This window comes from Guillardia theta (genome assembly GCF_000315625.1).
Source record: "Guillardia theta CCMP2712 unplaced genomic scaffold GUITHscaffold_14, whole genome shotgun sequence".
Lineage (NCBI taxonomy): Eukaryota > Cryptophyceae > Pyrenomonadales > Geminigeraceae > Guillardia > Guillardia theta.
The window spans coordinates 709,700-735,765 of record NW_005434660.1 but is presented as its reverse complement, the minus strand read 5'-3'; the positions used below and the strand labels follow the sequence as shown (position 1 = coordinate 735,765).

General features: G+C 53.3%; 6 protein-coding genes across 6 annotated transcripts in view; 2 read left to right on the top strand and 4 right to left on the bottom strand.

Annotated features, from left to right (window-relative positions):
- Nucleotides 1–370: 370 nt before the first annotated feature.
- On the bottom strand, nt 371–1,015 carry GUITHDRAFT_53577 (hypothetical protein; the record flags this gene model as incomplete). Its single annotated transcript, XM_005837532.1, has 3 exons — nt 371–479; nt 527–585; nt 815–1,015. Coding segments are annotated over 3 exons (369 nt in total), but the record flags the coding sequence as incomplete, so codon positions are not given.
- A 788-nt stretch (nt 1,016–1,803) lies between these two features.
- On the top strand, nt 1,804–5,752 carry GUITHDRAFT_161837 (hypothetical protein; the record flags this gene model as incomplete). The annotated part of the gene is made up of 10 exons (XM_005837531.1): nt 1,804–3,591; nt 3,764–3,937; nt 3,985–4,092; nt 4,185–4,272; nt 4,317–4,421; nt 4,629–4,693; nt 4,821–5,006; nt 5,132–5,418; nt 5,534–5,600; nt 5,694–5,752. 10 exons carry the CDS (start codon nt 1,804–1,806, stop codon nt 5,709–5,711), a joined length of 2,886 nt encoding a protein of 961 aa, XP_005837588.1. The 3' UTR covers nt 5,712–5,752.
- A 101-nt stretch (nt 5,753–5,853) lies between these two features.
- GUITHDRAFT_66907 (hypothetical protein) lies at nt 5,854–6,402 on the bottom strand (the record flags this gene model as incomplete). Its single annotated transcript, XM_005837530.1, has 1 exon — nt 5,854–6,402. The coding sequence occupies one exon, from the start codon at nt 6,400–6,402 to the stop codon at nt 5,854–5,856; it is 549 nt and encodes a 182-aa protein (XP_005837587.1).
- Nucleotides 6,403–13,223: 6,821 nt separating this feature from the next.
- GUITHDRAFT_60438 (hypothetical protein) lies at nt 13,224–13,670 on the bottom strand (the record flags this gene model as incomplete). Its single annotated transcript, XM_005837529.1, has 1 exon — nt 13,224–13,670. A coding segment is annotated over one exon (447 nt), but the record flags the coding sequence as incomplete, so codon positions are not given.
- A 6,764-nt stretch (nt 13,671–20,434) lies between these two features.
- Nucleotides 20,435–23,074, bottom strand: GUITHDRAFT_135232 (hypothetical protein; the record flags this gene model as incomplete). Its single annotated transcript, XM_005837528.1, has 14 exons — nt 20,435–20,542; nt 20,578–20,652; nt 20,773–20,874; nt 20,925–20,963; nt 21,027–21,098; nt 21,172–21,303; nt 21,354–21,416; nt 21,471–21,527; nt 21,579–21,714; nt 21,764–21,846; nt 21,970–22,104; nt 22,187–22,334; nt 22,383–22,462; nt 22,523–23,074. The coding sequence occupies 14 exons, from the start codon at nt 23,072–23,074 to the stop codon at nt 20,435–20,437; spliced, it is 1,782 nt and encodes a 593-aa protein (XP_005837585.1).
- A 620-nt stretch (nt 23,075–23,694) lies between these two features.
- Nucleotides 23,695–26,066, top strand: part of GUITHDRAFT_103828 (hypothetical protein) — a gene marked incomplete at both ends in the record, with an annotated part of 6,704 nt that continues 4,332 nt past the window's right edge. Inside the window, 7 exons of the mRNA XM_005837527.1 lie at nt 23,695–24,613; nt 24,865–24,916; nt 24,960–24,991; nt 25,170–25,226; nt 25,519–25,585; nt 25,635–25,740; nt 25,787–25,862. Of these exons, the coding sequence (XP_005837584.1) occupies nt 23,695–24,613; nt 24,865–24,916; nt 24,960–24,991; nt 25,170–25,226; nt 25,519–25,585; nt 25,635–25,740; nt 25,787–25,862 (1,309 nt within the window). The remainder of the gene's footprint in view (nt 24,614–24,864; nt 24,917–24,959; nt 24,992–25,169; nt 25,227–25,518; nt 25,586–25,634; nt 25,741–25,786; nt 25,863–26,066) is intronic.

The window sequence follows — 26,066 nt, the reverse complement described above, 5'->3', positions numbered from 1 at the left end:
AGGGGCCGAGAACGAGAGGATACCGGGAATGGAGCAGGAAGGGGAGGGAGGTAGGAGAGGGAGTGAAGGGAGAGAGCGAGCCAGGGACGGGCAGAGAGCAAACTAGGGAGAGAGAGAGTAGAGATCACAAGACAAGTACCTATGATAGCCAGGCAGTCTGCGGCAGGATGCCATGAGCATGACCTCCTCAAGTTTCTCAGCTTTGCAGCACACAACTGTTTCGGCTCACCCTAGCACCAGGTTTGCACGTGTCATCCTTCCAGGGAGGCCTGCAGTCCCTGACGGGAATCTCTGGTGGCTCCCACTTGCGAGAGATCTGCAGAAGCTCCTCTTCACTCTGAATCTTCACGGGGTACTTGGAGTAAAGCTGCACGAACTCGTCGTAGTCCACGGTACCATCCCCGCTCGTGTCTGCAACTGCCATCACTCGCTTCAGGTGCTCCTCTGACATGTCAATGCCCAACTCCTGCAGTCCAAGTCTGCTCCACCCCCATCACTCATCGCGCTCCCCGAGCAGCGGCAGCACCTGATCTCTTCCGCGTCCAGAGTCTTGTCCCCGTTGAGGTCCATCTTTTCGAAGGATGCCTCCACCACCAGTCAGCCAAGGGCACAGAGATCGTCACACTCTCACTCCCTCCCTCTCCCCCCTCTCTTCTCCCCTCCGCTCCCCCAGTCCTTCTCTCCCTCTCCCTCCCCATCTTTCTCCCCCTTCTCCACTTCTCCCCGCTCCCCGCTCCCCATCTCCTCCCACCATCTCTCTTCCCCTCTCCCGCATCCTGACCTTCAACTTCTGCTCGAGGAAGATGCCGCCAACGTCGAACTCGGGAGGAGGGATCAGCTCCTTGACCATGTCCTCGAACTCCTGAAAGTCGATGCACTGATCGCCGTTATGGTCGAAGCGCTTCATCAGCAGGTTCATCTCCTTCACGCTCACGTTGACCCCGAGCGACCTCAGCGCCTTTCTCAGCTCCTCCGCGCTGATCTGCCCTGACCCGTCATCGTCGAACCCGTCGAAGATCGATCGGACTTTGATCGCGAATTCGAGGAGGTCTCGAGTCTTGCCCACCTTCTTCCTCATCGCGTTCTGCAGCAGCTCCCAGCAGGATGGAGTGTTCGAGCTCCCCGACTCAAAGATCGCCTGCATGTCAACTTGTCTCGGTGATGATCTGGTCACTCTCTCATCTGATTTTCATGTGCTATCATCAGGTTTCATGAGGCTCCTGTGATCTCAGCCGCACCTGTCAGAGTTACGAGTAAGTTTGCATCTTTCTGACGCTACAGTGCTCGCTCTGCTGCCCACTGTGACTACAAGTCTTGAATCCATGTTGCCTCCTCCCTGTTTTCTCTAGTTGCTATCTGGTCTACGGTACTTCCTTACATCAAGACACGATGCTACAAGTGCTCAAGTTGATCTGATCTGCATTGCACTCCGACACTACTAGTTCTTCGTTCTCAGCCGTTGCTCTGCTGTAGTACCTGAACAACTAGCTGAGACCAAGAGCAAGCTAACTCACATGTTCAACAACAGTTCAAGTTAGCACAGCTCGCTTCATGAAGCATCATCGCTGTTACTATCGCATCCATCATCGGGTTCCCTACCGTACCGCTCTTGCATGTCCGTTGATACCGTTGCAAGGGACCTGAGGCCGGCTCGGGGCCGCCCCAGATCGGAGCCCTGTGCTGTATGAGGGCTGTGGCTCTTCGGTTCGCCATGGCAGCAGTAGCGAAGGAGGGGGGCAGATGACGGGGCTGACGAGGATGCTGATGGCGCGTGCGCCGACAAGAAGTGCGGCGATCGTGCTCATGACTATGATGAGCACCTGCTGCTTGCTGCTGCTGCTGCTGAGCATGCAGGACCCTCAGGGAGCCAGCACATTGGCAGGTGGTTTCACCATGTACGGCATGCAAAGGAGTGAGGCGGACATCGGCGGCGCAGACGAGAATGATGCTATGAGAACTCTGCAGGCAGCCAGTGGTGGCAACACGCGGCTTCTTTCTGCAGACGCCATGCTGTCCTCACAGGAGCGTTGGCTTCGACCATACTTCGACAGGAAAGCCATGGGGTATTCGGGCAAGTCGCAGTCAAGGGTCGAGATGCTACACCAGAGCGAGGAGCATGACGCCTTCTCGCCGCAAGAGCCATGGGATCATTTGAGCGACTTCAAGAACCAGTTCTACGTGAACTACGAGGGGACTGCTGAGGATACTCCTGATCAGTTCGCTCCTGAGGAACCCTGGTCGAACCTCCCCGAGCATGCTCAGCTTGAGTTCCAGTACGCTGACATGAAGCAGTCCTGTCTGTCAGGAGGAGACAAGTTCTCGTGGGATGCTGATAGCCACAGCTGCATGAAGGAGGGCAAACCCATCCCCTCCTTGACCTGGGGCAGCAGGGACGGGGACTCCGAGAGTCAGGCGACGGAAGGACCGTTCAACTACAAGATGGTGATCCCTGCAGGTGAGGTTGACCAGTACGGGTGGAGGACGCCGACACCTCACATGCGGGATAACACGCTAGACTATCAGACGAAAGATCTCGAGCGAGAGTGCTATGACAAGATGAAGGATGTGAAGCATGGAGGAAAGTTTTACCAGTGGGACGCGGTCAAGCATGCGTGCGTGAACGTGCTGGGGGAGGAGGGAGAGGTGGATCAGTATGGGTGGAGGGCCAAGGCAAACCCTCCAGCCTCGAAGTCCAACAGCCTCGACCAGCTGAGCTTCGTGAGGAGCGACGTGGAGCACCTTTGCCACCTGCGAATCCAGCAGGACGCCAGGAAAGGAATCTCCGAGTTCAAGTGGGACGGGGAGAAACGTCGGTGCGTCTCTCTCCTCCACAGCTCAGGCCGAGCAGACCAGAGAGGCTGGAGGGCGAGGAGGAAGAGGAGCAAGAAACTCCCCGCGTACCCGCTGGAGTGGAACTATGTGGACCTAAAGGCCGATTGCTTGTCGAGGGGGCCGGAGTATCAGTGGAAGGCGCATATGTCCCGTCACGGAGAGTGTGTGAGGTGGGGCAACAAGATCAGGACGCACCTGAAAGCTCTTGCGCACGGGCCCTTCGACTTCGTTAAGTCCGACCTGCGGGTCGAGTGCGAGCGTCGGGGGAGAGTCTGGAACGAGGAGGAGAAGGCGTGCTATAGGAAGCTGTCTGCTGCGAGCTCAGGGATCGTCGATCAGTATGGATGGAGGAAGAGGAAGGTTGAGAAGCCAAGACAGCCCCAGGAGCCAACCGGCTTCCCGCTCCACCAGACCCTCCAGCAGTTCCAGCTGGCGGATTACGTGGCGGAATGCAAGAGGCTCAACGGTTTTATCAAGCAGCTGCAGGACCCGGACCGGCTGGAGTGCGTCTCCGAGGAGGACTGCATGGTGACCGACGACAAGGGGACGCGGTTTGACTGCAAGGCCGCAAACATCGAGACGTTCGGTGACCTTCTCATCGCCCGCGGCTCCTCCCTCCCCATCGATCAGTTCAATCCGGGGGGATCCGAAGCTCCGCACGCCTACACGCCTCCGCTCAAAGTTGACGCGAGCGTGCAACGGCAGCAAGGGGAAGGCGTGACCCCTCTGCCCAACGCCAACGCAGATCTGCACGGGAAGGTGAGTCTGCTTGCTCCTAGCTGGAGTCAGAAAGTTTCTTCCTCCTTCAGCGTAGTTGCTGAGCCTCCTCCCTCCTCCCCCGTGCGGCTCTTCCCCCCCGCCTCCCCCTCACACCCGCTCTTCGTTTGTCTTCTCCTTATCGTCTGATTTCTCTATGTCTCTCTCCTCGTAGGACGTGGGCACCTTCGTCGACAGAGCCCCTCGCGGCAGCTTCTGGACCTCCGGATCGAACACGGCTAACGGCAGCCCCGCGACCTTCTTTTTCAACCACGAGACCAACGAGATCAGGTGGCTCAAACCCCAGCTGCCTCCCAGGTGCACGCGGGAGACCAACGGCCTCGGAAAGGTAGCAGGAGCCTCTCCCTGCCCAGCTCTGTCTCAGCTGCTGCTCAGGTTCCCGGGTGCGACTGGAAGAAGGAGATCGATCTTTCCTCGGGCGAGCAGTTCTGGAAGAATCGCGAGACGGGCCAGAAGACCTGGCAGGATCCTTTCAAGAAGGATGTGAGACCCAACCTCCTCCTCTCCCTTCCCGCTTCTCCCCCCCTCCCCCCTCTTCCTCTGTCAAGCCACTGTGCCCTCATCTTCTCCTGCAGAAGGAGGAGGGCGAGCAGCGGATACCTGAGCCCAGCAAGCTGGGAACCTGGAGCGGGCAGCGGGGAGGAAATCCCTTCTGGTCGCCAGGTTGGCCTTGTGATAGTGTTGAGCAGCTTCTCAACCTGGTTCAGAGTTCACCAAGGCGAAGCTCGGAGCTCACACCTCCGTGCTGAACCTCAAGGCGAAGAAGCAGAGCTCGTGCGGAGGAGCCTCAGGCGACTGCATGGACGAGACAGGTTGGTCCCTCTTTGTCTTCCTCTTGCTCTTGCTCTTTCTCTTGCTCTTGCTCTTGCTCTTGCTCTTGCTCTTGCTCTTGCTCTTGCTCGTCTTGCTTGTGTCGCCTGCCCCCTGCTCCCTCCTGCCGTGTCCTGTTCTCTTTCCTGTCGCCTCTCCTTTCCCTGCTTCCTTCGCTCGGCTGGCAGCTGCCCTGATCTGCCATGAAGATCTGGTGAAAGAGCGAGATGCGTTCAATCCGGATACTGCTCCAGTCATCGTGCGAGGAAACAAGGTAGCGATGCCTCCTCCTCCTCCTCCTCCTCCTCCTCCTCCTCCTCCTCCTCCTCCTCCTCCTCCTCCTCCTCCTCCTCCTCCTCCTCCTCCTCCTCCTCCTCCTCCGGCACCTCACGCTCTTGCAGGGCTCGTTCTGGGACAGCGGGGAGGAGAAGAGTCAGGAGAAGAAGGAGATGAAGGGCAGGCAGCAAGAGCTGGCGATGATCTACGGAGTCACCATCCCTGACTCGGACGCGAGGAGGTTCTTCGGTCAAGATTTCTCTTCCTCCTACAAGCAGCCCAGCAAGCAGGAAGTGGACGAGCTCGTCAAGGTCGGTCTCCTCCTCCTCCTCTACTCGTTTCCTTTTCGCTCCTGTCTCTCTTCCTCCTCCTCCTCCTCCTCTTCTACTTCCTACTCCTCCTGCTCTTGCTCACATCACTGACTGTGATCTTGTAGAAATACGCGCGGGAATGGGAAAGCTCGCATCCACCGATGAACGCCACACAGGAGGCGCAGGAGGAGGAGAAGGAGAAAGAGGAGAAGAAAGAGGAGAAGAAGGACAGCTCGTCCGAGGAGGAGGTCAAGTGGCCGACAATGCCCGTGTACGGCAGGAAATATCGCAAGCGGGGGAGGACGCAGTGGTGCGAGTGGGAGGGGAGCGGCGGGCAGATGGTCCCCTGCCAGCTGGGTGCGGACGGTGCCTGGTACTCGGACCCGGTCTCAACGGGGATATGGCGACAACTGTGAGTCCTTCCCTCCTCCCTCCTCCCTCCTCCTTCCTCCCTCCTCCTTCCTCCCTCTTCTCCTTTATCTTCTTCTCCCTCCTACTTTGGGATCGAGAGCTGAGCTGGTCGACAGGCGGCCTAACCACGAGACTCTTGTCGGAAATGGCGTATGGAGGTTCCCCGACTCGAGGCCTCCTGAGGTGAGTGAGAGCGGGAGACTTGGAGGGAGGGAGCAGATTCAAGAGGGAGGGGAGGGAGGGGAGGTCAAACGTAAGGTTGAAACTTTTCGGCAGGCGCGACAACCGTCTTGAGCAACTTTAATGTTGAGAGAATGAATAGAAAGACAACAGCAGACGAAAACAACTTGCGACATAGCGAACTCAAAGGGGAAGGGGAAGGAGGAGGGGAAGGAGGAGGGGAAGGAGGAGGAGGAGGGGGAGGCAAGAAGGGCTCTTAGTTCATGTATCCGCGGCACTTGGCGGAACCGCAATGGCAGATGACCTTGACCTCTTCGATCGGGAGCTTGTAGTCGTAGGTGATCTCCTCGTCCGCCTCTATGTCCCGCATGGCAAACAGCACGATATGCTTCACTCCATCCACAGTCACCACCTGGCAGTAGCAGTTGGGGTCGCAGCAGTGGTTGATGAAGCGCGACGCGTTGCCCGCGAACATGGCGTCGACGATGTAGTTGTCGTCGAGCCGAAACATGTACGTGCTCTTTCCCTTCTCCAGCGCCAGGTCGTCTCGAATGTCGCCTACGATGGGTCGGATCAGCTCCCCGACGTACTCGATCACCATGTCGTTGCGGTCGATCCTCCTCGTAGCGAACAACCCGAGGTTGTGGATGGGGCTCCTTCTCACCACCGTCCTCGGCTCGCTCCTCAGCTGCAAGTACTTGGCCTTGATACTCCTCTCCTCCTCCTTGGCTGGCTTGCCCACGTTGGCGACGTCAGGTCGCGCGTCCTCGTTCTCCGCGTTCCGGAGGACCTTTGCCGTGCTCATCTTCTTCCTCCTCTTGAACGGCTCGGCTCGCGCACACCCCGAAAGGTTCAGCCGCACGTAGTTCTTGCCCCAGATCCCGAAGCGAGAGTGATAGTTGAAGAGCAGCGTCGACTCCGTCAGGGCCTCGAGCGCCATGGCGATGGGGCCGACGGTCACGCCGAACATGTAGTCACCGTCGATGGCGTAGGAGCACGCCATGAACATCTCAGTTACGTTGTCGCACTGACCCTCGTTGGCATGCACCTTCAGCTTCTTCCTCTCCCTCAGCTTCCTCTTCGTCGCCATCTCCCACGCCACCGACGCGCTGTCAGCCTTGTACGTCAGCCCGTTCACCGACACGCAGAACATGGGTTTCCCGGTCCCCTCGTCCATGAGGATCTGACAGCGGTAGAGCACCCGGCGCACGGCCGGCCCGCCCTTGGTCGGCAGCTCCCCGGGGGCGAAGAAGAGTCGGGTGGACATGTAGCCAACGGGGTAGATGGCGAGCTCCGAGTGGAAGTTGTCGTCGTCAACTTTGATCCTTCCCAGGCGGTAGACGGTCAGCGAGCCCACCCGAGCCATGACGCTGCCCTGCTGCAGGTCCTGCGCCACCTTGGTAACGAGATTGTTCTCGTACGCGTCCAGCTCCTCGTCAAACTCCCGATCATTCACGCAGGGCAGCCCGCAAGACTCCGTCCCCTGCCGCTCTCCTTCCCCGCCGTTGAAAGCCTCTCCGTCCTTCATCTTCACGTCCTCGGCGGCTGCCGTAGGAGACTCGCACACTCCGGGTTCGCCACTTCTCTTCTCTCCCTCCGACGTCAAGCTCTTGGCTGAGCTCTTCTGACCTTCCGGAGCTTCTCCCGGGTTCTTCCGCTTCTTGGGGATCAGCTTCTTCTTGTCCGCCTCTCTCCCCTCCATCCTCGGCTTCGTCCGAGGCATAACCCGCAGGAGGCGAGCACCGAGCTTGCTCAGGTGCAGCGGAGTGAAGGCGTTGGCGGCCCCTCCCAGCTTCTGGACCTCCTCCGTCTCCTTGCAGTTGGCACAGAACACGTGATGCTCCGCAAACATCATCCAGTCGTTGAGCACGGAGCAGCCGAAGTGCGACGTCGAGCAGCAGTTGACTGACGAGCACTCAACGGTCGCCCCCATGCACCCGCAGAAGTCGCAGCGATTCTTGCGGGACTTCTTGATCACATCGTGCACCTTGCACAGCATGCTGATCTTGCCCACGTTGCGCCTGACCGGGACCTCGTAGATCCCCTTGGACCAGCACAGGCAGTTCACGTGCGCCCACACGCCGACCTCAACGTAGATGAGTCGCCCTTGCACCACACAGTCTCCGTTGATCTTGCACAGCGAGCAGATTCGAGGGTCGCGCCCACACGCGCTGGGGCTCACCTGCATAAGAGCTCGTCGCACCTCGTGCTCCTCCAGGCTCGTCAGCCCACTCGGCAGCACGGACTCGATGGAGGCGATTCGGCTGTGGCCACCCAGGTACTGCAGCTTTCCATTGGAGAGCTTCAGGATGCCGAGGGCGATGGAGCAGCTCTCGATCTGCCTGCCAAGAGTCTTGAGGTCCCATCCTCTCACCTTGGCCTTCTTCTTGTTCCTCTCCTGCCATCGCGTCCGCGCCGCCTCCGTCTTTGACACAGCCTCGAAGATGCTCTCAACCCAGAGCGCCTGAGCCATGGTGGCCGCCCGTTGCAGCCGAGGCTTCGCCGTCAGCAGCGACTTGGAGCGGTTGCTGGTCCCAACCTTGATGGGAATAAAGAAATCGTAGGGCTCTCGGTCCACCCTGACCGTCTTGAGGGTCCCGATGACATCGGAGCTCGGCTGTGCAGCTTTCACGTCTCCTCCTCCCTCAGCGTTCAGGTTCAGATCTTGCTTCACAAGCTTGCTGATCGACGGCCCCGCCTTCCTGCCATGCACGGGCGTTCCCGTATCTCTGTTCCTCGTCTCGGGGCGGCTCCTGATCCTCGGAGGCTCCATGCTGTATCCCAGGTACAGACCTCGAAGCTTCGCGCAGTAGGAGTGACACCGTTGCCTGTCGATGTTGAGCCTGTTGGCCACCTGAGGCCACAGCCTCTGCTCGTTGCAAATTCCCATCCCTCCCAGCTCATCGACAATCGCCCTGACCTCCTCACTCTTCACCGACACCCCAGCTATCACAGCGTCGCGGATGATGCGCTTGTTGTGCGGGGGAGGAGGACTCTCCTTCCTGGCCCGGGTCGAAGCCAGAGCAGCCGCTCTCTCCGATTGCAGCGGGCGGTTACGTACATTTTCTGTCCTTGTTCGTTCCGAGCTCATTCTCGGGGAGTCGTAGGCAGCCTCCTGCGCTGTCGGTTCCTGCTGAGGTTGAGCTGGGACCCCAGCAGTTGGGGCTGAAGATGCCTCCTCTGTTGGAGCTGGAGCTGGAGCTGGAGCTGGAGCTGGAGCTGGAGCTGGTGATGCTGTTGGTGCAAGCGCTGGGGCTTCACGTCTGAGTGATGAATCGTAAGAAGACGTGAGGGACACCCCAACCATGGATCGCTGCTGTCCGACGGCATGATGCTGTGCCAGCTGCAGGTTCTGCGACAGCTGCTGATGCGACAGACTAGACTGAAGCTGTGGCAGTGCCGTCTGTAGGACCAGCGCCGAAGATGCTGACGTCTGTGGCCTTGCAAGAAGGGGCATGGACGAATGTGGCGTCGCAATGTGCGAGAGGGAAGCAGGGAGAGAAACTTGCGGCAGAGAAACCATCGGAGCACTCATGTGAGACAGCTTTGACGCCAGGAGCTCCGAGGAGAACGAGGTCTGCAGCTGCAAGCTGTTCATGGGGAAGGAGGACGGATGAGAGATCGACGTCTGAGACAGCAGGGGGCGAGAGACGGAGTTCTGCTGCAATAGAGTGTGCAAAGCTTGTGTCTGGTGTGCCATCATCATCGGCCCGTTGAGCTGCTGCGCCATGGGCTGATGCGAGACCAAGGTAGAAAAGTTGCTGGGGCTCGGTTTGAAGCTGCTTGTGCCGGTTTCGTCCATAGAGCTTTGAGAAGCTTGATCGTCCAGATCGCACCCGTCGACTTGTGGAATCGACTCGAACACTAGGTTGGGTTGGTTTTGGTCCTTCACAGCCCCCGTATCTCTAGTTGCGTTGATCATGCTCAAGTTGTCTGCCGGACGAGCTGCTGCAACGAAGTTCCCTGACGCCGCGTCCGAGTAAGAGAGCTGCTGCTTCGCAAGCAGAGAGTTCGCCGCCATCTGAACGTTGGCGACCCCATTCTGGTGGCCTACGTTAGTGAAAGCGGGCCCAACGCGACTCGATATGGAGGCGGGCGAGACAACGGGGGCAGGAGACTTGTTCACTGACATGGCTCCTGCTCATGCAAGTCAGGTTGAGAGTGTTCCGATCAATCAGCTCACCCTGTGACGATAGCGGCACTCGCTGCTGCTCCAGTGAGACCGGGCTGGGCACCATTCGGTTGTCCTGACCCTTGAGGAGCCATGTAGAGTCAGCGGCAGCAGAAGGTCTCTTAGCGAGGCCGAAGGCGCTGGTCTGCCTATCCAGCGCACTCTGATCAGCGCGGAGTTGAAACCTCTGTTGGGACTGGTCAAGCAAGCCCGCCTGACCCTGATGGCCGCTGCTTGTCTGACTGAGCAGCGGATTCGTCCCTTTCGAAAGTCCTGATGGCTGCTGCTGCTGCTGCTGCTGCTGCTGCTGGAGCTGATACTGGAGATGCTGCTGCTGCTGCTGCTGCTGCTGCTGGAGCTGCTGCTGCTGGAGCTGCTGCTGCTGCTGCTGCTGCTGCTGCTGCTGGAGCTGCTGCTGCTGCTGCTGGAGCTGCTGCTGCTGCTGCTGCTGGAGCTGCTGCTGCTGCTGCTGCTGCTGCTGCTGCTGGAGCTGCTGCTGCTGCTGCTGCTGTCTCGACATTTGCTCGTGACTAGGTGGCTCTCGATGTGGATTGCTGGGAGCCCAACCTCCAGCCTGCTGCTGGCTCGCACTGGAGAAAGCAGTCTGCTATAACAAGTCAGAAGAACCCAGAGAGAACACATAGCTATCTCCTTACCCCTTGCTGCATGCTGTTCAGCGCTACATTCTGTGCTGGTCCCATGTTTGTCTTGAAAGCATTGCTGGCGTTCATGTTGGAGTTCATGTTGGGTAAGCTGGTAGGTCTGGCGCCATACGGTGAACAGGCAGTATTCTGGGGAAATGTCGCGGTCTGGGTCGAAGGTTGACTACCAAAGCTTTTCATCGGCCCTGAGCTCGCCGAGGCTGTTCCCAAGAACTGATCTCCTTGCTTCATGCCGTACACTTGCGAGCTGGGATGATATTGAGTATGGGTATGAGGGGCGAACGCGCCTCCAGTGAACGATGCACTGCCGGGCCTTCCCGCTTGCACATGACCTCGCTGCTCAATTCTTGCGAAAGGCGTTCGTTGAGGCTGATCTTGGGCCATCGATGAAACATGCTGACTGTGCTGAGGAGGAGCGGGTTGACTGTGTTGCGAAGGGATAGACCCTGCTGCGACACCTGCAGGTTTGGCAGTCTTGGCAGCAGCGCTGGCTTTGTCCGCAGTTTTTTGTGTCTTGTCAAGAAAACAGACTGGAAGGCATTGCCCTTGAAACGGAGCAGGCAAAAACTCTCTGAAACCGTAGATCAGACTTGGCTGGTCGTAGAACAGCGCGCGGATTTCTTGTACCGTCCTGCCTGTGTTTCGACCCTGCTCGGCATAGTTGTGCATGATCTGCAAGAACTGACGGTAGACATCGGAATGCTTCCCATACAGCTTCTGCACCTCGGTACAAAACTGCATGGCTTGCTCTTGTTGTGATCTTTTGAGTGGAGTGTAGCCCTGCGATGAAGGTTGCATCTCGAAACACCTGGAGACCATGATGCTTTGAAACAACTTGAGCAGGTCGATGTTCCGGCAAAGAATCTGTTTGAGAACGGCGAACAATTTCTCGACAGTGATAATATTCCAGTCTACTGTGTCACAGACCTGAAGAACTTGCTGGTAGACATTTGACTCTGCCCCCAAACTCAACCTCACCCGCGTCGCAAAGAGTCTACATTTGAATTCAAGGTTCTTGTTCGAAGCGTTTCCGGCATTGAATTCAACATCCATGCCTTTCTTAGTCCTGTACAGGCGCTTGGACGCAGAGTCTTGTCCGTACATTTCATTCGGGCTTCCTGAACCAAACTCGGAGAGCTGAAACGCAGGCAATTCTACCGCCCAAACCCGATTCTTGTTCAAGATCTGCGGGGAAAATTGCTCTTTTATCGATGCTGCGCTCCTCCTAGCCGCATCCTGCATGGCCTCGTCAGCCTTTGACCGCAGTTCTGCGATCCACTTCTCGATAGACGCAGGCATCTTTGACTTGTTCAGAGCTAGCTGGACGTCGCCATAGAAATCCATCAAATTCAGATACTTATGCCGGTCAATGTTCCTTTCCAATCGGTGTAACTCTCTCTTGATCTGCCCGATAGCTACAATTTTCTGCCGTCGCAGCAGCTGATCGTCATTATCATCCACCTCCATCATGCTGCCCTTGCTTTCACGTTCCGTCTCGTCCTGCTCATCGGCCACTGGCAACGCATCTTGATCTTGATTTTGCTTTTCCTCAATTCCTGCTGGGTCATCCTTGATTTGACTGGTTTCGGCTGATTCCTGGGAGCTTTTCAACATTTGATCACCCGACGGTTGAAACTTTTGTGGGTTCTCGGTCAAATTGGGGGATGACGCCGACTCATTCACTTGGTCTTCATTGCTATCCTCTTGTTTCGACGCCTCGCCCTGTGCTGGGATCCTGTTGCTGCCTTGAACTCCCACCGGCGGCGGCTGAGGAGACACCGTGACATTCTGAGGCGGGGCAGTCGCTTCAAGGCGTCGATCCTCGTCTCGCGGCATCGTAGCGTCAAGTCTCGGAGCATCGAACTTCACTTCTCTGTCGCCTCGGAGCTCCGTACTTGGGCACGGCGATTGTGTCAGCTCTTTGACCGTTACGTGGCCCTCGCTTCCGTTACATTGCTGAGACACACCATTTGTTTCCGGTGCCTTAGAGGCAGGTTCAGCAACAGGTGCGGGAGAATCTTGAGATTCTTTGCTCTGAGATTTCGGCGTCACGTCATCGGTCGACTCCACTCTCTCAACAGATTCTCCTTGTGAAATCTTCTCGTCATCCTTTATGACCTCGGTGATTTCCATCTGATCACCGTTAGTTCGAGCAGTCGTCTCCGGTGGGGAGACATCCTCGGCCTTGTTCTCAGCTTCTGACGTCTTCGGATCCTCTGTCTTCTGATCTTCTGACATCTGTGTATCCTCTTTCTTCTGATCTTCTGACATCTCTGAAACATCTTTCTTCTTATCTTCTGACATGTCTGAAACATCTTTCTTCTTATTTTCTGACATCTCTGTATCGTCTTTCTCCTCAACTTCTGACGTCTTCGAGTTATCTTTGTCCTCAGCTTGACCAACCTGGAAGTCTTCCTTCTCAGTTTCTGACATCTTAACATCATCATCCTTGTCGGCTTCTGACATCTTTGCATCCCCATTCTTCTCAGCTCCTTGTGTCTTGGCATCTGGTGTGCCATCCCCTTCCTGCTCTTGCTGACCCTCCTTAGCGTCACCAGCTCGAAAGGATTGCTCAACGGCCTCGCACAGTTTGCTCAGTTCCTTCACCTTGGCAGTGCAAAATTCCTCCAGATTCTGCTGGGTTTGAATGACCTTGGCAGGCCCAGGGAGTGGATATCGCTCGTCCATGTCATCGTCAGACACTTCGATTTCTCCTCGACACCGCGGGCAGTCCCATGGCACATCTTCTTCGGCCTCAGCCATCTTGTTGTACGTCGCATTGTCGATCCCACCGCACGTTACGTGCACCCACATCTGGCACGAGTCACAGTTGACCATCTTGATGTCCTTGGAGGAGGTGACGACTTTGCAGATCGGGCAGTAGTTCTTCTTCTCATACTCCACCCAGCACGAACTGCACAAGGTGTAGTCCTTTCGCCACCGATCGCTCCCCTTGGGCCCGGGGGTCTTGGAGCCACAGCTCAGGCAACGGACACACTCGCTGCACCTCCAGCCCTCCGCTGGGATCTGCTTCAGAGGAGGCCTCAAGCAGTAGATGTGGAACCCTCTGTCGCACTCATCACAGCAGAGCATCTCGTCCCAGTTCTCCTCGCCTTTGCACACCTCGCAGATCCTACAAGCCGGACATCTCCACATGTTCCGCTTCTCTGGGGGAATCTTCAAGGTGAGGTCGAAACAGTACTTGTGGAATGAGTCTCCACAATCCCTGCAGAATAGAAAGTCGTCTCGGTCTGACGAGCTGCCGCAAATCAAGCAGAAGTCTTTGGTGTTCAGCAGGTCGGTCGGCGGCATGTACAGGCAAAGAGCATCCACAAAGTCAGATGTGTCTTCATCTTCTTGAAGCTTTGAGGGTGTTTCTTGGAGGAACAACTTCTCGAGCTCACGTGGAGCACCGGATCTTTTAGATGATTGATTGAGGAAAGTCTCCAGCTGCTTCTCAACTTGCATGCTCGGATCCTTTTTCTTTTGGGGTTTCTTGGTTCCTGCTTCTTTGTCTTTTCGCTTCTCTTCCTTCTCTTTCTTCCTATCTTCCTTTTTACGTTCACTGCCTCGCCCAGCATCAGCATCCCCTTGATACGAAGAAATGCTCCTCCGCTGTCCTGACTTTCCTTCTGCATTCTCCAATTCATCTCTACTCTCGAGCCTTTTCTTTCTTCCAATCTTTCGGAGCGCCGAAGCATCAGGAGTATTTTCAGCACTTGTTGCCTCCTGCGTCTGTTGTGACTGGTTGGTATCACCTCTGGATCTTGCAGCCGATACCCGAGCTCTTCTCTGCTTTCTCGGAGGTCTAATCACCACACTCTTCCAGGGGCAAATATCGTCCTCCGACTGCACTTCCAGTACATGTCTTCGAGGGTAGCTGAACCACCAGGGAGCATTTCCTTCCGATGAATCTGGGTCCATGCTAGCCTGAAATTCCTCCAGCTCTTTCGCGTGCGAGGCGATCTGAATGTCAGCACAAGGCAACTCGATCTCGTGCTTCTCGCCATCTTCAAAGATTACCGTGATCTCATTGGTTTGCCAGTTCCTGGTGACAACTGTTCCGATGTACCGTACACCGTCATCAAATAGTACCTGACAAGATGGTCAAACTAAGACAAACAGGTATCATCTTGCAAGTTCTGCAAAATTCACCTTGACGAGTGTACCAACTCTTATCTCTGTTACTTGCATGCTGAGTTCTTGATCATTTCCCACACTTCGACTTTTCCTGCTCTTGCAAATGATCCTGACTTCCGGATCGGGCCACTGAAAGGTGTCTTCGTCCCCATCTTCGAAGCAAACTCTCCACAGGCCACCTGGTTCTTCTGAGACTACCTTACCCCGATACCACTTGTTATCACTGAATAAAATCTCCACCACAGCCCCGACTGACGGCACCTGCCTCTTCCTTGCGGCACCTGACCTTTGCACTGAGGTCTGAATCTCGGATTCTTTCTTGGCAACGGCCACCGTTCTCCACCGAGTCCCTTCTTCGGAGAAATAATATTTCTCAATTGCCTCTCCATCTTCAGGCCCAAGTTCAATCTTGAAATACTGTTTTGCATGACTTATGAATTTGATTGTTGCAACTTTCCATTTAGAGTGTCTTGTCCTGTTGTCATTGTCAATCTTGACTTCGACCTGCATCCCGGCTTTCAGCGTTTGTAAAAATTCTTGAAATTTGATCTTATTCTGAATATCATCATTTGTATCCTGCAGTCAAGTAAGCCAACTTCAATGGTATTGCCGTCATCTCACCCTTCGTGTGACGTCACGAGTGCTTGGCGATGAAGAACTGGCCTCAATTTCACCAAAAGGCGATAAAACTTTTGCCTAGGAAGAGGTGAATTTTGAACAGGGAAACCAAAGAACTGAAAACCTTTCGCGAGCTTTTCAAGTTGTGATCAGGCGAAAAGTGAAGTGCAGTACCATTGAGGTCCAAAACACTCTAGCTCGTTTCTTCAGTGGGAGTCGGAGACAGCAAACTTTCTTACCTCACGATCGCGCTTCTTCCGACTTGTTGAGCTTGACTTCTTGTCACTATGTAATTGATTCTGATCGTCCTGTCTCACGATGACTACAGCATAGGCTCGAGTCAACGCTTTCACCTCAGTCTTGATATCCTTCTCCTCAGCTGAGTCGACCCGTTTCCATTCCCGGTTCAAGTAAGACATCCTCAATGGCCCAACCTCTGAGAAGGGTTCCATGCTTTCCGTTTTTGCATCGAGCTTCATAGGGGAGCCTTCTTGATGTGAGAGGTCTTGATTTTCATGCTCTGTCTCTGGCCCTGTTGACCGATGCATCCTAACCATGAAAGTCCGTAGGGACGACTCGACAGATGTGACTTTTCCGACTCTCCAATGTTCCCTTCCATTCTCTGACACATTCACCAACACTTCGTCATCAGGCTGTGGCCACCTTGTGTTGACATCATCGACGAGTGGGTAGATGTGGTGCATGTAGGTCTTCTTCATCAGAAATGCACAGTTGGTGAACTTCTTTGGGTCTATTGTCAGCTTCTTAGCCTGCACCAAAGTCACCATCGGCAAGCTCTCGCCACCCCCATCTTACAATTGATGTCCATCTCTTATTATTGGTGCAACTGTCAGGACCACCCTCATTGTAGACAAGGTGGAACAACTTACGGAGTCTGATATTAACTGAGCATATCTGCGCAATCAGGGTCATCAACAAACCATGATCGGTCTCACATCACTCACTCGAATAGCTTCATCTGGTATTTCCTCAAGCTTAGGATCGGTTCCTTCGTCTTGATCTATTTGTGATTCAGTTATTTCACATATTTCGATTGTATCTTCGTTTTGTGTAATGAAACGCCATTCCGTGCCATAGTCTTCAATTCTGTATTCATCGGTCCATTCCCCGATTTCCGTCTCAGTTTGAACAGTGAAGAATACATGTAAAGACTTTTTCTTCTTATCATGTTTTGTAATCTTTCCACGAATCCACTCTGTTCCACCTTTGCCATCTTCCATTTCTGCTTCAATTTCCATTCCAACTTGTATCTTGTTACTAATTTCTTCAGTCTCGGGATCTTCCTTGCACGCAACCGACGGGGAGGGGAAATGAAAACTCTTGTAAAAGGCTTTAATCTTGGAACCAGCCGTTCGATGCAATCTTGTGTTCACATTCAAAGCACGTGCCTGCAACAAGATTAGACAAGATAGTAATGAGCGCATAAGCATGAGTACCACTTGCGCCCACTTCCTTGCGCTATCGACAACAGAGAAACCACCCAACTCATTCACGATCTTGTACAAGTCTTCATATTTACAATGTCTCCCAGCTACTTCGATGCTCTGCTTGGGATGTCAACAACAAATCAAGACAACAGCAGCTGCAGCGGCTTACATCAATCGATCCCGTTTGAATGTCTGTAGGTTCCAGTGAAGCAAGTTCGGCGGAATGGTTTTGTTCACTGTCTACTGACACTTCATGCCAGTCTGTCACACTGGATTCTTGCACTGTTGTCGGTGACGGTTCGCGAACCACCGAAGGAAATCTCCATTCCTTGTCAACCTCCTGAAACTTGTACACTTCTTTCCAGTTTCCAACTTCATCCCTTGTTTGCACGTTGAATTCCATTTCAAAAGTATGATTGTTATGATTTATATCTGTGACAGTGCCCCGCATCCATTCCTTAGCCCCACTTTCACTACTCATCTCGGCTTCGAGCTCCATTCCCACTGAAAGCCTATCCCCCACTTGACGGCCTTTTGACTTCGGAGATTTAGCTGGACTATTGATTGGACTGATTGAAGACCTTTCAGGCCACTTGCCTGATGTTCCCTCCTTTCCCTTAGACTTGTTCAAATGCTTCTTGTAAAACTTCTTCAGAACTGATCTCACTTTTTCATAAGTCAGTCCAAGGCTTTCGGGTTCTATTTTCAAAGCATTCATCTATTTCAAGAGTGTCAATCAGGAGACAATCATTGTACATCTTCTCCTCACCAGATCACTCCAACGGTTGAACGTCTCAAAATTCCCGAGTCCATCCATCTTCTTTAGTGTGTTGAGGAGAAGTTTAATCCGAAACCTCTTTCCGAAGAGCTGCATGTTCACGGTGAGGCAATCAAACATGCAACAAGCAAGGGCTGTAATTACCTCAACAGACTTCTTCAGATTGTCTGATTCACCATCGGCTGCCTCTACCTTAACAGCATGTTCTAATCCAGTTTGCTCATCGTTCTTGTCGTAAATGGCTGATTCATGCAGGCTTTCCCTACAAGACTGTTCTACACTATCTGCGCACTTTTGCAATATGTCAATGGTCAGCTTTGGCCACCTCCATTCATCCATAGCATCCATCTACACAGACATGTCAGGGCAGAAACGGTATTACTCGTGATCTCACAGAGTATTCTTCCTCCCAGCACCCTTCTTCATCGGCTTCTTGGATATTAAACACTACCTTGAAGGTTCTCTTTTGAAAGTTGGCTTTCTTCACAACACCCTTAACCCACTCGATTTCTCCATCCTTGACAGGGTTTTCCATCTCTGCCTCGATGATGTCTCCCTTCCTGGGATCTTTGTGCTCAATGTCCCCTGATGTGTGCTGCAGAAATTCTTGCACTTGCTCGATGCGAGTCATGATCTTTCCACACGGTGACACAAAATAGACTTGAGCTGTCTGATTTTCGACTTGCGCAAAAACCTTCCATCCTGAGGGCACAAACAGTTAGTGAAACGAAGTTCACGGAAAACAGGCAAACAAGATACAGCAGAGACAAGAATGCTTCATGGATTACCTTCAGGAACACCCTCAGCACAGTGCACAGTGTCATCGTGTCGCCTCTCTACACGAAAGTTTCCTTGCAGCATCCTCCTTTCTTCGTCTTGCTGGGAAGCCAGCCTGCTAGCCTTGGTTGCTAGACGCTCGGACGACATCGTACAGAGACTTTGTTTTGCTGCTCAAGGACTTGGCACAACAACCAAACGAGACACGCAATAAGCTAGAGCAACCAGAAAATCAAGGCGCGGAAAGTAGGGAGCTGCTTTTTAGCTTGGGAGAGGTTCAGCAGTCGAAGCTTGAGATGTGAAGGAGAGAAGGTAGGGAGGCGAAGAGGGAATAAGAACCAGGACGGAGAGAAATGAGGGGAGGAGGAGAAGGACGACGAGGAAGAGGACGAGGACGAAGAAGAGGCCTCAATCTCTGAAGAACTAGGTGTGCATGCCGCTTCCCTGTCGTCCCGCTACCATGGCGGGAGAGGACGGTGCGCGAGGCCCGGCAAGCAAAAAGTCTCTAAAACAGTTCTTAAATTCAATACGAATTATTAGAGCCCATTGGAGACCATTTTGTACCTTAATATTTTAAATAAACATATATAATGTTTATATAGTTTTGAAAGAAAATATAGTTGTTAAACCCGTAGGAATCATTCTACTTTTTCTTTATAGAGCAGGTCTTCGTCTGATCTTCAATTTTACGATTTTGTTTTTGTGTCGTCTACTGAAATCTGATTCTGGTACAAGTCAAATATTTTTGTACTGATAATGCAATATATATATAACTCCAGAGGTAACTGTGTAAATACTGTTTTAATAGAAAATGTCACAGTGATTTCAAAGTTGTATTTGATCATCTTTTTTTAATTGAAATATTGAAAGCATCTTTGTAGGAAACATTATGGAATTTCATTTCAAAACTTGTATAAGTACATTTTTAATGACAAAGGATTAAAAATAACAAAAACAATGTTTAAAATTGAGTTATTGGTATTACACACTGGAACCTTGGCGGGAAAAAAGTCCAATAAAAGCACTATAAAATTCCACATAGGCTACATATGTTCCCGATTCTATCCTAGGGAAAAAAACATAAACCGCTATCAGATCGGAACTTTGTGGAACATATACTATAGATTTCCTATATTCTAAAGGCCAAGTCCTCACAGGTGTTCAAAGTTGAGATCTCCGACTGAGACTCTGCAAAAGCCTCATTTCAATGACATCACCTCTGACAGGATCACCATGTATCCTCCTTCTTCCTCCTTCCTCCTTCCTCCTCCTCCGTCCTCCTCCTCCCAGTCCCCGCTCGCTCCGTACATGCCCCAGGCTCTACCGCACTCCCGGGGCCCTGCAACAACCGAGCACTGGTTGTGCCCTGCCTTCATGCACGTCCTCTCCCTCTCCTTCTCCCCCCCTCCCCCACCCACCCTTCCTCCCTCCTCTAGATGTAGTGGTCCAGTTCTATCTCTCTCGCCCCTCCATTAATTCTCTCTTCCTCGCTGCTCTCATACTACTCCACGCCAGAGAGAACGACTTTCGAGATCCCCTTTCACTTCCTTCATCTGTACGTCGCTGGTCAACGATTCCTCTGCTCCACAATCTTGCTTGTGGCCTCCATACATTCCTCTGCTCCCATCACTTCCTGTCCCTTCACTGACTGTCCCTCCAATGGAACTTCGAGAGAGTGGAGAGCGAGGAGAGCGAAGAAACAGAGGAAGAGGAGACAAAGGAGACAGAGGAGTCAGAGTAGACAGAGGGGAGGAGACACAGGAGAAAGAGGGGAGGGGAGAGCTCTCACTAGCTCGGGCAAGAGACACGCGATGATAGCAGGTAAGGTCAGCATTGACTCTCAGCCATTTCTTCTGCTCCTATGTTCCCTCTGTTTCACCTACTCCCTTGTCAACCCCCTCCCTACTACCCCCCTCCTCCCTTCCTCCTTCTCCACCCTGTAGCAGCATCTCTTGCTCGCCGTCGCACCGTCAACGATTATCCTCGCATCGGACTCTTGATGTAACACACCCCCTGTGCCTGCACCTGAACCTTTAGACGCCATCGTGCATCTGATCTTTGCGAGCGGGCCGGGACTCAGGCTCTGCTCCCTTTGAACTTGGCCCACCGAGCAACCTTTACTAATGAAACACATCTATACATACGCATGTGGCAAACATCTTGTCAGTGCCCCTCAAAGATCAAGCTGCTACTGATGCATCCTGCCCCTCCTCCCTTGCCGTTGCTCCCATCTATCCTTCACATCATCGAATCCTTGCCAAGTTCTTTCTGCTTCCCTCGACGGCTCTCCCTTCCAGCCGCTCCAGCCTAGGACGGACAGCGTGAATGAGCTCTACCGAAGCATGGAAGGCCTGAAAACCGACAGTCAGTGTCCTTGAAGGGCAACCCGCAGGGAGAGCACGTCTACGAGAAGCTTCAGCTTCTCTTCCTGCAGCTCGTTGCTCGACCCGTCTGCAAGAACCTGCCGCAGGTCACTCGGACGCCAATCGCGCGATGGAGCAAGAGAATCTGAGGAGGCGGGGGAGGAGGCGGGGGAGGACGCGAGGAAGAAGGCGAGGGAGGAGGCGAGGGCGAGCCAGACCTCTTGGTGCACTGTCATGATGTGGCGGATCAACTTTTGCTCGTCTGCCGTCAGAATGTCTACAAACCAGCGCTGAGATTCTGTTCTTGACTCGAAGTCTTGCTGGTACAAGCGACGTGTCAGGTGCTCCAGACGATTATTCTTGAACGAACCTGAAAGGTCTTGCTGTGCGCTTGATGGCACTTGCCGACCTTGAAGAGGAGAAGGAGGAAGAAATAAGCGAACAAGCTGATTAGATCGCAATGTTCATGTACCGCTGTCTGCATGAACTGGAGGTAGTGCGCTACCCTCTGCAGCTTCTGGGCAGATTCTTCTCTGAGCCTTGCCTGCTCTACGATGTAGGAATTTGTCTGCCAAGAGTCTCCAAATCAGTTCCCGTCTACACTTGGGACAAGGTACCATGCTCTCTATCTCGTCAAGCCTGCTGCTTGTCTTCCTGAGTTCCTCGTCTTGGGCATCGTGCGAGTGTTCACCAGATCTCAAGTAATTGTAACATTTTTCTCCGTACATCCTCTCCCTCCATTTGCGATACTGGTAAGGAATTCAAATCAGAAGACAACAATGTCAAACAGTAGCAGGACCTTGCTTCGTTGGAGCATGAAGGCCTTGGCTTTTACTTTTGGGTCCTGTCCTCGCCATAATCGCTGTAGAGGATCTGGATGAGAATTCTATGTGAAGGACGGCAAGCAAGATATCACCTGGATCACGATTGCAGCTGCTTTCGCGTTCTCAAACTCCCACTGCTCCTCTTCCATCTGCGAGCTCTCTCAATCAGACACACGGCATCTAGCCTTACAAACTCGCACCTTAAGAAAGATCCTCTTCTCCTTGTTGTTGAACTCAACTGACCACATAACGACCGTCAAGACTAGACAGCCACCTCCGGGAAAGATCAGCAGACCAGCGTCGCAGAAGATGGCTGTTACAGTTGACAAGTAGAGTCTGCGGACTCAAGTCAAGTGTTGGACTCCTGTTGGGTGCGCCATCTCACATAGAATAAGCTATTGCAAACGATATGATAGTCCTCCCCAGCAGAGTGATGGGTGTTGAGTCCCCGTACCCAACACCGAACGTCTGTGAAGCCATCAGTCGTGCTCGGCGAGCAAGACGTACAAATCAGACCGTAACGATTAGCATCCACTAAAGGTTGGAAGACAGAGAAGTAAGCATCGGGCATGAAAAGAAGAACGAACACACCATTGGGTTCCAGATGTTGATGTAGAGGTCTTTTTGAAATGGAGCCTCTGCGAGTCGAAGCAGGTAGGAGACCACGCAGATGTACATGACGAAGAAAAGCAGCGCCGTGATCCCTGGGAGCTTCATGATCGCGAACTGCGACAAAGTGTCAGAGTGGCCTTCAGAGTTGAAAATTGAGATGTGAGAAGTAATATGAGAGGTGGGACGTTCATTCAACCTTCATGGTAAACTTTGCCGAGTTCGGGATTTCGTTTCTTGTCAAGTCGACTCCGAGGATCTTAGACGAGATTATGATCCCCTTGTTATACTGTTGTCTGAATGTAAACAGGCGGTACAAACGAAAGATGTGATAGAGCTTGATGAAACTGTAGGTATTCACTCAGGGGGTAACATGTTCAAAAAACTCTTCGCACCAAATACCGCAAAGGAGGCTCTCTGTTCTGAAGTCTCGAGTGAAAAAGCCAACTTGGAAGATGTAGCAGTTGGTGAGGAACTGCAAAGACATGAAAGGAAAGGGGTGTACGACATTGATGGCTATTTCCAGCAGCAGGACCTGAAATCGCTTGCTTTCAGTAGTCCACCCAAAGATGGATTTGAGGTAGCTTGACATGGTTTTTCGCTCGGCTCTCCAGTTGGAGCCTATGAGATGGTCTAGACGCCCTTCAAGCTGATAGTAGGCGAGCAGCAACATGATGCTCACAGCAGCCAACAGCGAGCAGATCAGCTTGGGGGTGTTGGCACTCGCTGTGCATGGCTGGGAAGAGGTGAAAGCGAAGCCTCCATCTTCCTTGTACTGCAGCAGTATCGTGTGATTCTTGACGGCCTCCGACCACGTCTTGAGGTCCTCAGTGTCCGGTGAGCCAACCCCGCACATCTCGGAGACGAGGACTGCTGTCAGCACCGAGATGACGGCTACGATACTCGCGTACACCTGCGACCATGTCATGCTGAGATCGCAACCTTTAAGTGAAGTCACTTGGATGCGAAACTGTCTGGCGTGAATCTCGGCGATTGCGAGGTCTCTCTGCTTCTGACTCCAGAAGGTGTAGTTCTCACGCAAGCGTTGCCGCTTGAATGAGCAGCAGATGAGACCCCACACTGACATGGCGACCGGCCGACGGGACGAGGCGAGTCCACCAGATCCAGACGATCCTTGCAGCACTTCACTGCGAGGATGGGAGCGGCAAGGAAGAGCAGGGGCGGGGGGAGGCGCGAGGAGGGGGGGAGAGGGGAGCCGGTACAAGAAGCATTGCAGTGATTCCAGGACGGTTGTAATATCCGTTACGTTTGCAACAACGAGGATAACGACTTCTCAACCGCCGTTTCAGTGCCCTTGTGGATGGAGGGCATAGCAACACCTGTCGATGATGGTCAGAGAGTTTTAGAGTTTTAAGATTACTGCCAGGTTGGCAGTTTCGATCTGTACCAAAGTCAATACAAATCATAAATTAATTGTATATTCCATACTGTAGTCGCATCAGTGGTACTGAATTCTGCTACCGCTCGATGTTTACAATAAAGTTGTATCTTTGACCTACTTTGACTGTAGTTGCTGCAGAAGGGCGAGGTAGCGATGGCGCCTGTTGAGTGTCAAGAGGAGAGGACCAGGGAAGGGGCAGTGAAGGTTCAGCCTTGGCGAGAGGAGGGCTGATCCCTCGGACTTGACGGATGGAGGCAGGAGCGCTGCTACGATACCGCCGGATGTTGTTAAGTCAGAGTGTAACGATGCACCTTTGGTCGTCACTGCTCTTCGTGTGTATCCTGTGCAACAGCATGGACCTTGCAGTGGGCGACGAGGTGGCAGCAAGGAGTGAGAGCAACGTGTGGGTGTGGGGGTCGAACGAGAGAGGCCAGCTCGGCACGGACTCGAATGTGGCGAAAATATCCTCTCCAGCGCTGTCCGACCAGTTGAACACTTGGTGGCGAGGAAAGAACGTGACCAAGGTCGTAACGGGGGTGGGAGGAGGAGGAGGGATGGGAGAGTATTCTCTGATCCTCACGTCCGAAGGAAGACTGTACAGCTTCGGAGACTGCACGACAGGAAACCTCGGGGTGGTAGCCAGTCTTTGCCTTCAGGGCAACTGTCAGGCAGGGGGAGGAGCTATCTTCTGTCAGAAGAGCCCTTTGCAGGTTGTCTTCCCCAACATCTCGGGATCCAACGGCGAGCAATCCATCATCGTTGACGTCTCGGCCGGCAGCGAGCACGTCCTCGCCCTGGCAGAGGACGGGACTGTGTTTGCATGGGGATCGGCAAACCAGGGATGTCTGGGGAACGGATGCTGCGAACAAAGCCACTGCTCTTCCTGCTCTGGATGCGCACAGATGCAGCCATGCTATTTCTTCTCCCCCATCGTCTCCTCCAGGCTCACCGCGTCGGTGCTGGGGTCCCCTGTGAAGAGAGTTTTTGCAGGGCTCGACTTCAGCATGGTCATGACACGAGGAGGAAGCGTGTTCGGCTTCGGGAGGAACCAGTTGCAGCAGCTGGGGCTGGGGTACGCCAACATAAGTCAGTACGTAGCAGAGCCTGCGGAAGTAGCGGCGCTGAGAGGAGCTGTGGACCTGTGCCTGGGAACGACCCACGGACTTGCGCTGATGCCCGGGGGAGCGGTGCTGTCGTGGGGAAATGCAGACATGGGACAGACAGGTAAAGCGGAAAAGAGGACAGAGGGAGGAGGGAGAGTAAGGAGGAGCGACGAGAGAGAGGGAGGAGGAGGAGGGAGGAGGAGGAGGAGGAGGGAGGAAGACAAAGAAAGGGAGAGGATGTAGTTAGGCTAGAGAGTTAGCAGGACGATGATATGACGAGGGCAGAAGAATATGACAAAGGTTGCCGGCAAGGAAAAGAGAGTACAAGGTCATGAGGTGTGTTCACTATCTGACAAATTTCTTCACCTGCAGGAAGAACTTTCATGTCGCCTCCTCTCGCTGTGGCATTGACCAACAAGGCTCGGTGAAGGTTTTAACCTTCTTGGTTCTTGCATGACATTGAGCAGGGGTATCGGATGCGGGGCTCAATTCAGTTTTGGTAAGAGGCAGAAAACCAAAGAGGAGGATGGTAGAGGGGAGGAGCGAGAGAGAGGAGGACGAGGAGGAGGGAAAGAGTTCGAATGAGAAGCGGAGGAGGAAACGAGGGGAAGAAAGGAGAGGGGGAGGACAGGAGGGAAAGGAGGAAACGGATGTTCTTCTGACGGTGTGACTGGCAGTTATCGGGGAGTATGGAGAGCTGTACGCGTTTGGATTGAACACCCAAGGACAACTTGGTGCGAATGTAGTAGTCACGGAAGAGATGATAACAGCAACAACACAAAATAATGATAGACGATAGATGAGATAATGATGACAATGACGACGATGATGATAGTGGATGATGATAGTAGATGATGATAGTAGATGATGATAGTAGATGATGATGGTACATGATGATAGTAGATCACGAAAGTAGATCATGATAATAGATTTAGATGATGTGGATGATAGATAATGATCATGATCACAATGGGGTTGGTAGGAGTGGTGCAGGTGGTAACGAAGATGATAACCATGTTGATCAAGGGTTCTCGACAACTGGAAACGATAAAATTTGCAAACAGAGCAATTTCTGCGAGTTCCAGCCAAGATTGTGAGGAGCTGATAGCCTTGTTTGACTCCTTTTTTCACACTCCTTCCAGGGTATCGCTGCTTTCGAATGCGGGAGTGAAAATATCTGCCATCAAGGGAGGAGACGGACATTCGATTGCACTTGCTGGTAGAGAGGAGGAGGTGGATGACGACGATGTTGTTGAGAGAGGAGGAGGAGGGGGGAGACAAGGACGAGGACTAGGGCAACGATGAGTACAAGGACGGTTGTATTTCTGATGGAGACAGAAGTCAGGAAAGGAAGGACGGAGACAACAATGGTGTTCAGTGATGATTTAAAGCAAATTTGATTGTAGCGGAGAGTTTTTGCCGACATTTCGACAGGGTGAAGAAGGCAGGGAGATCGAGGATGGACACGAGGGGGGGGGGAGGAAAGATGGGGAGAGAGGCACTGGGTGGGCAAGGGAAGGCAGGAAACGGTTGTGAGGTCCGATGACTTATCCTGAAATCCCAGAGGACAAAAA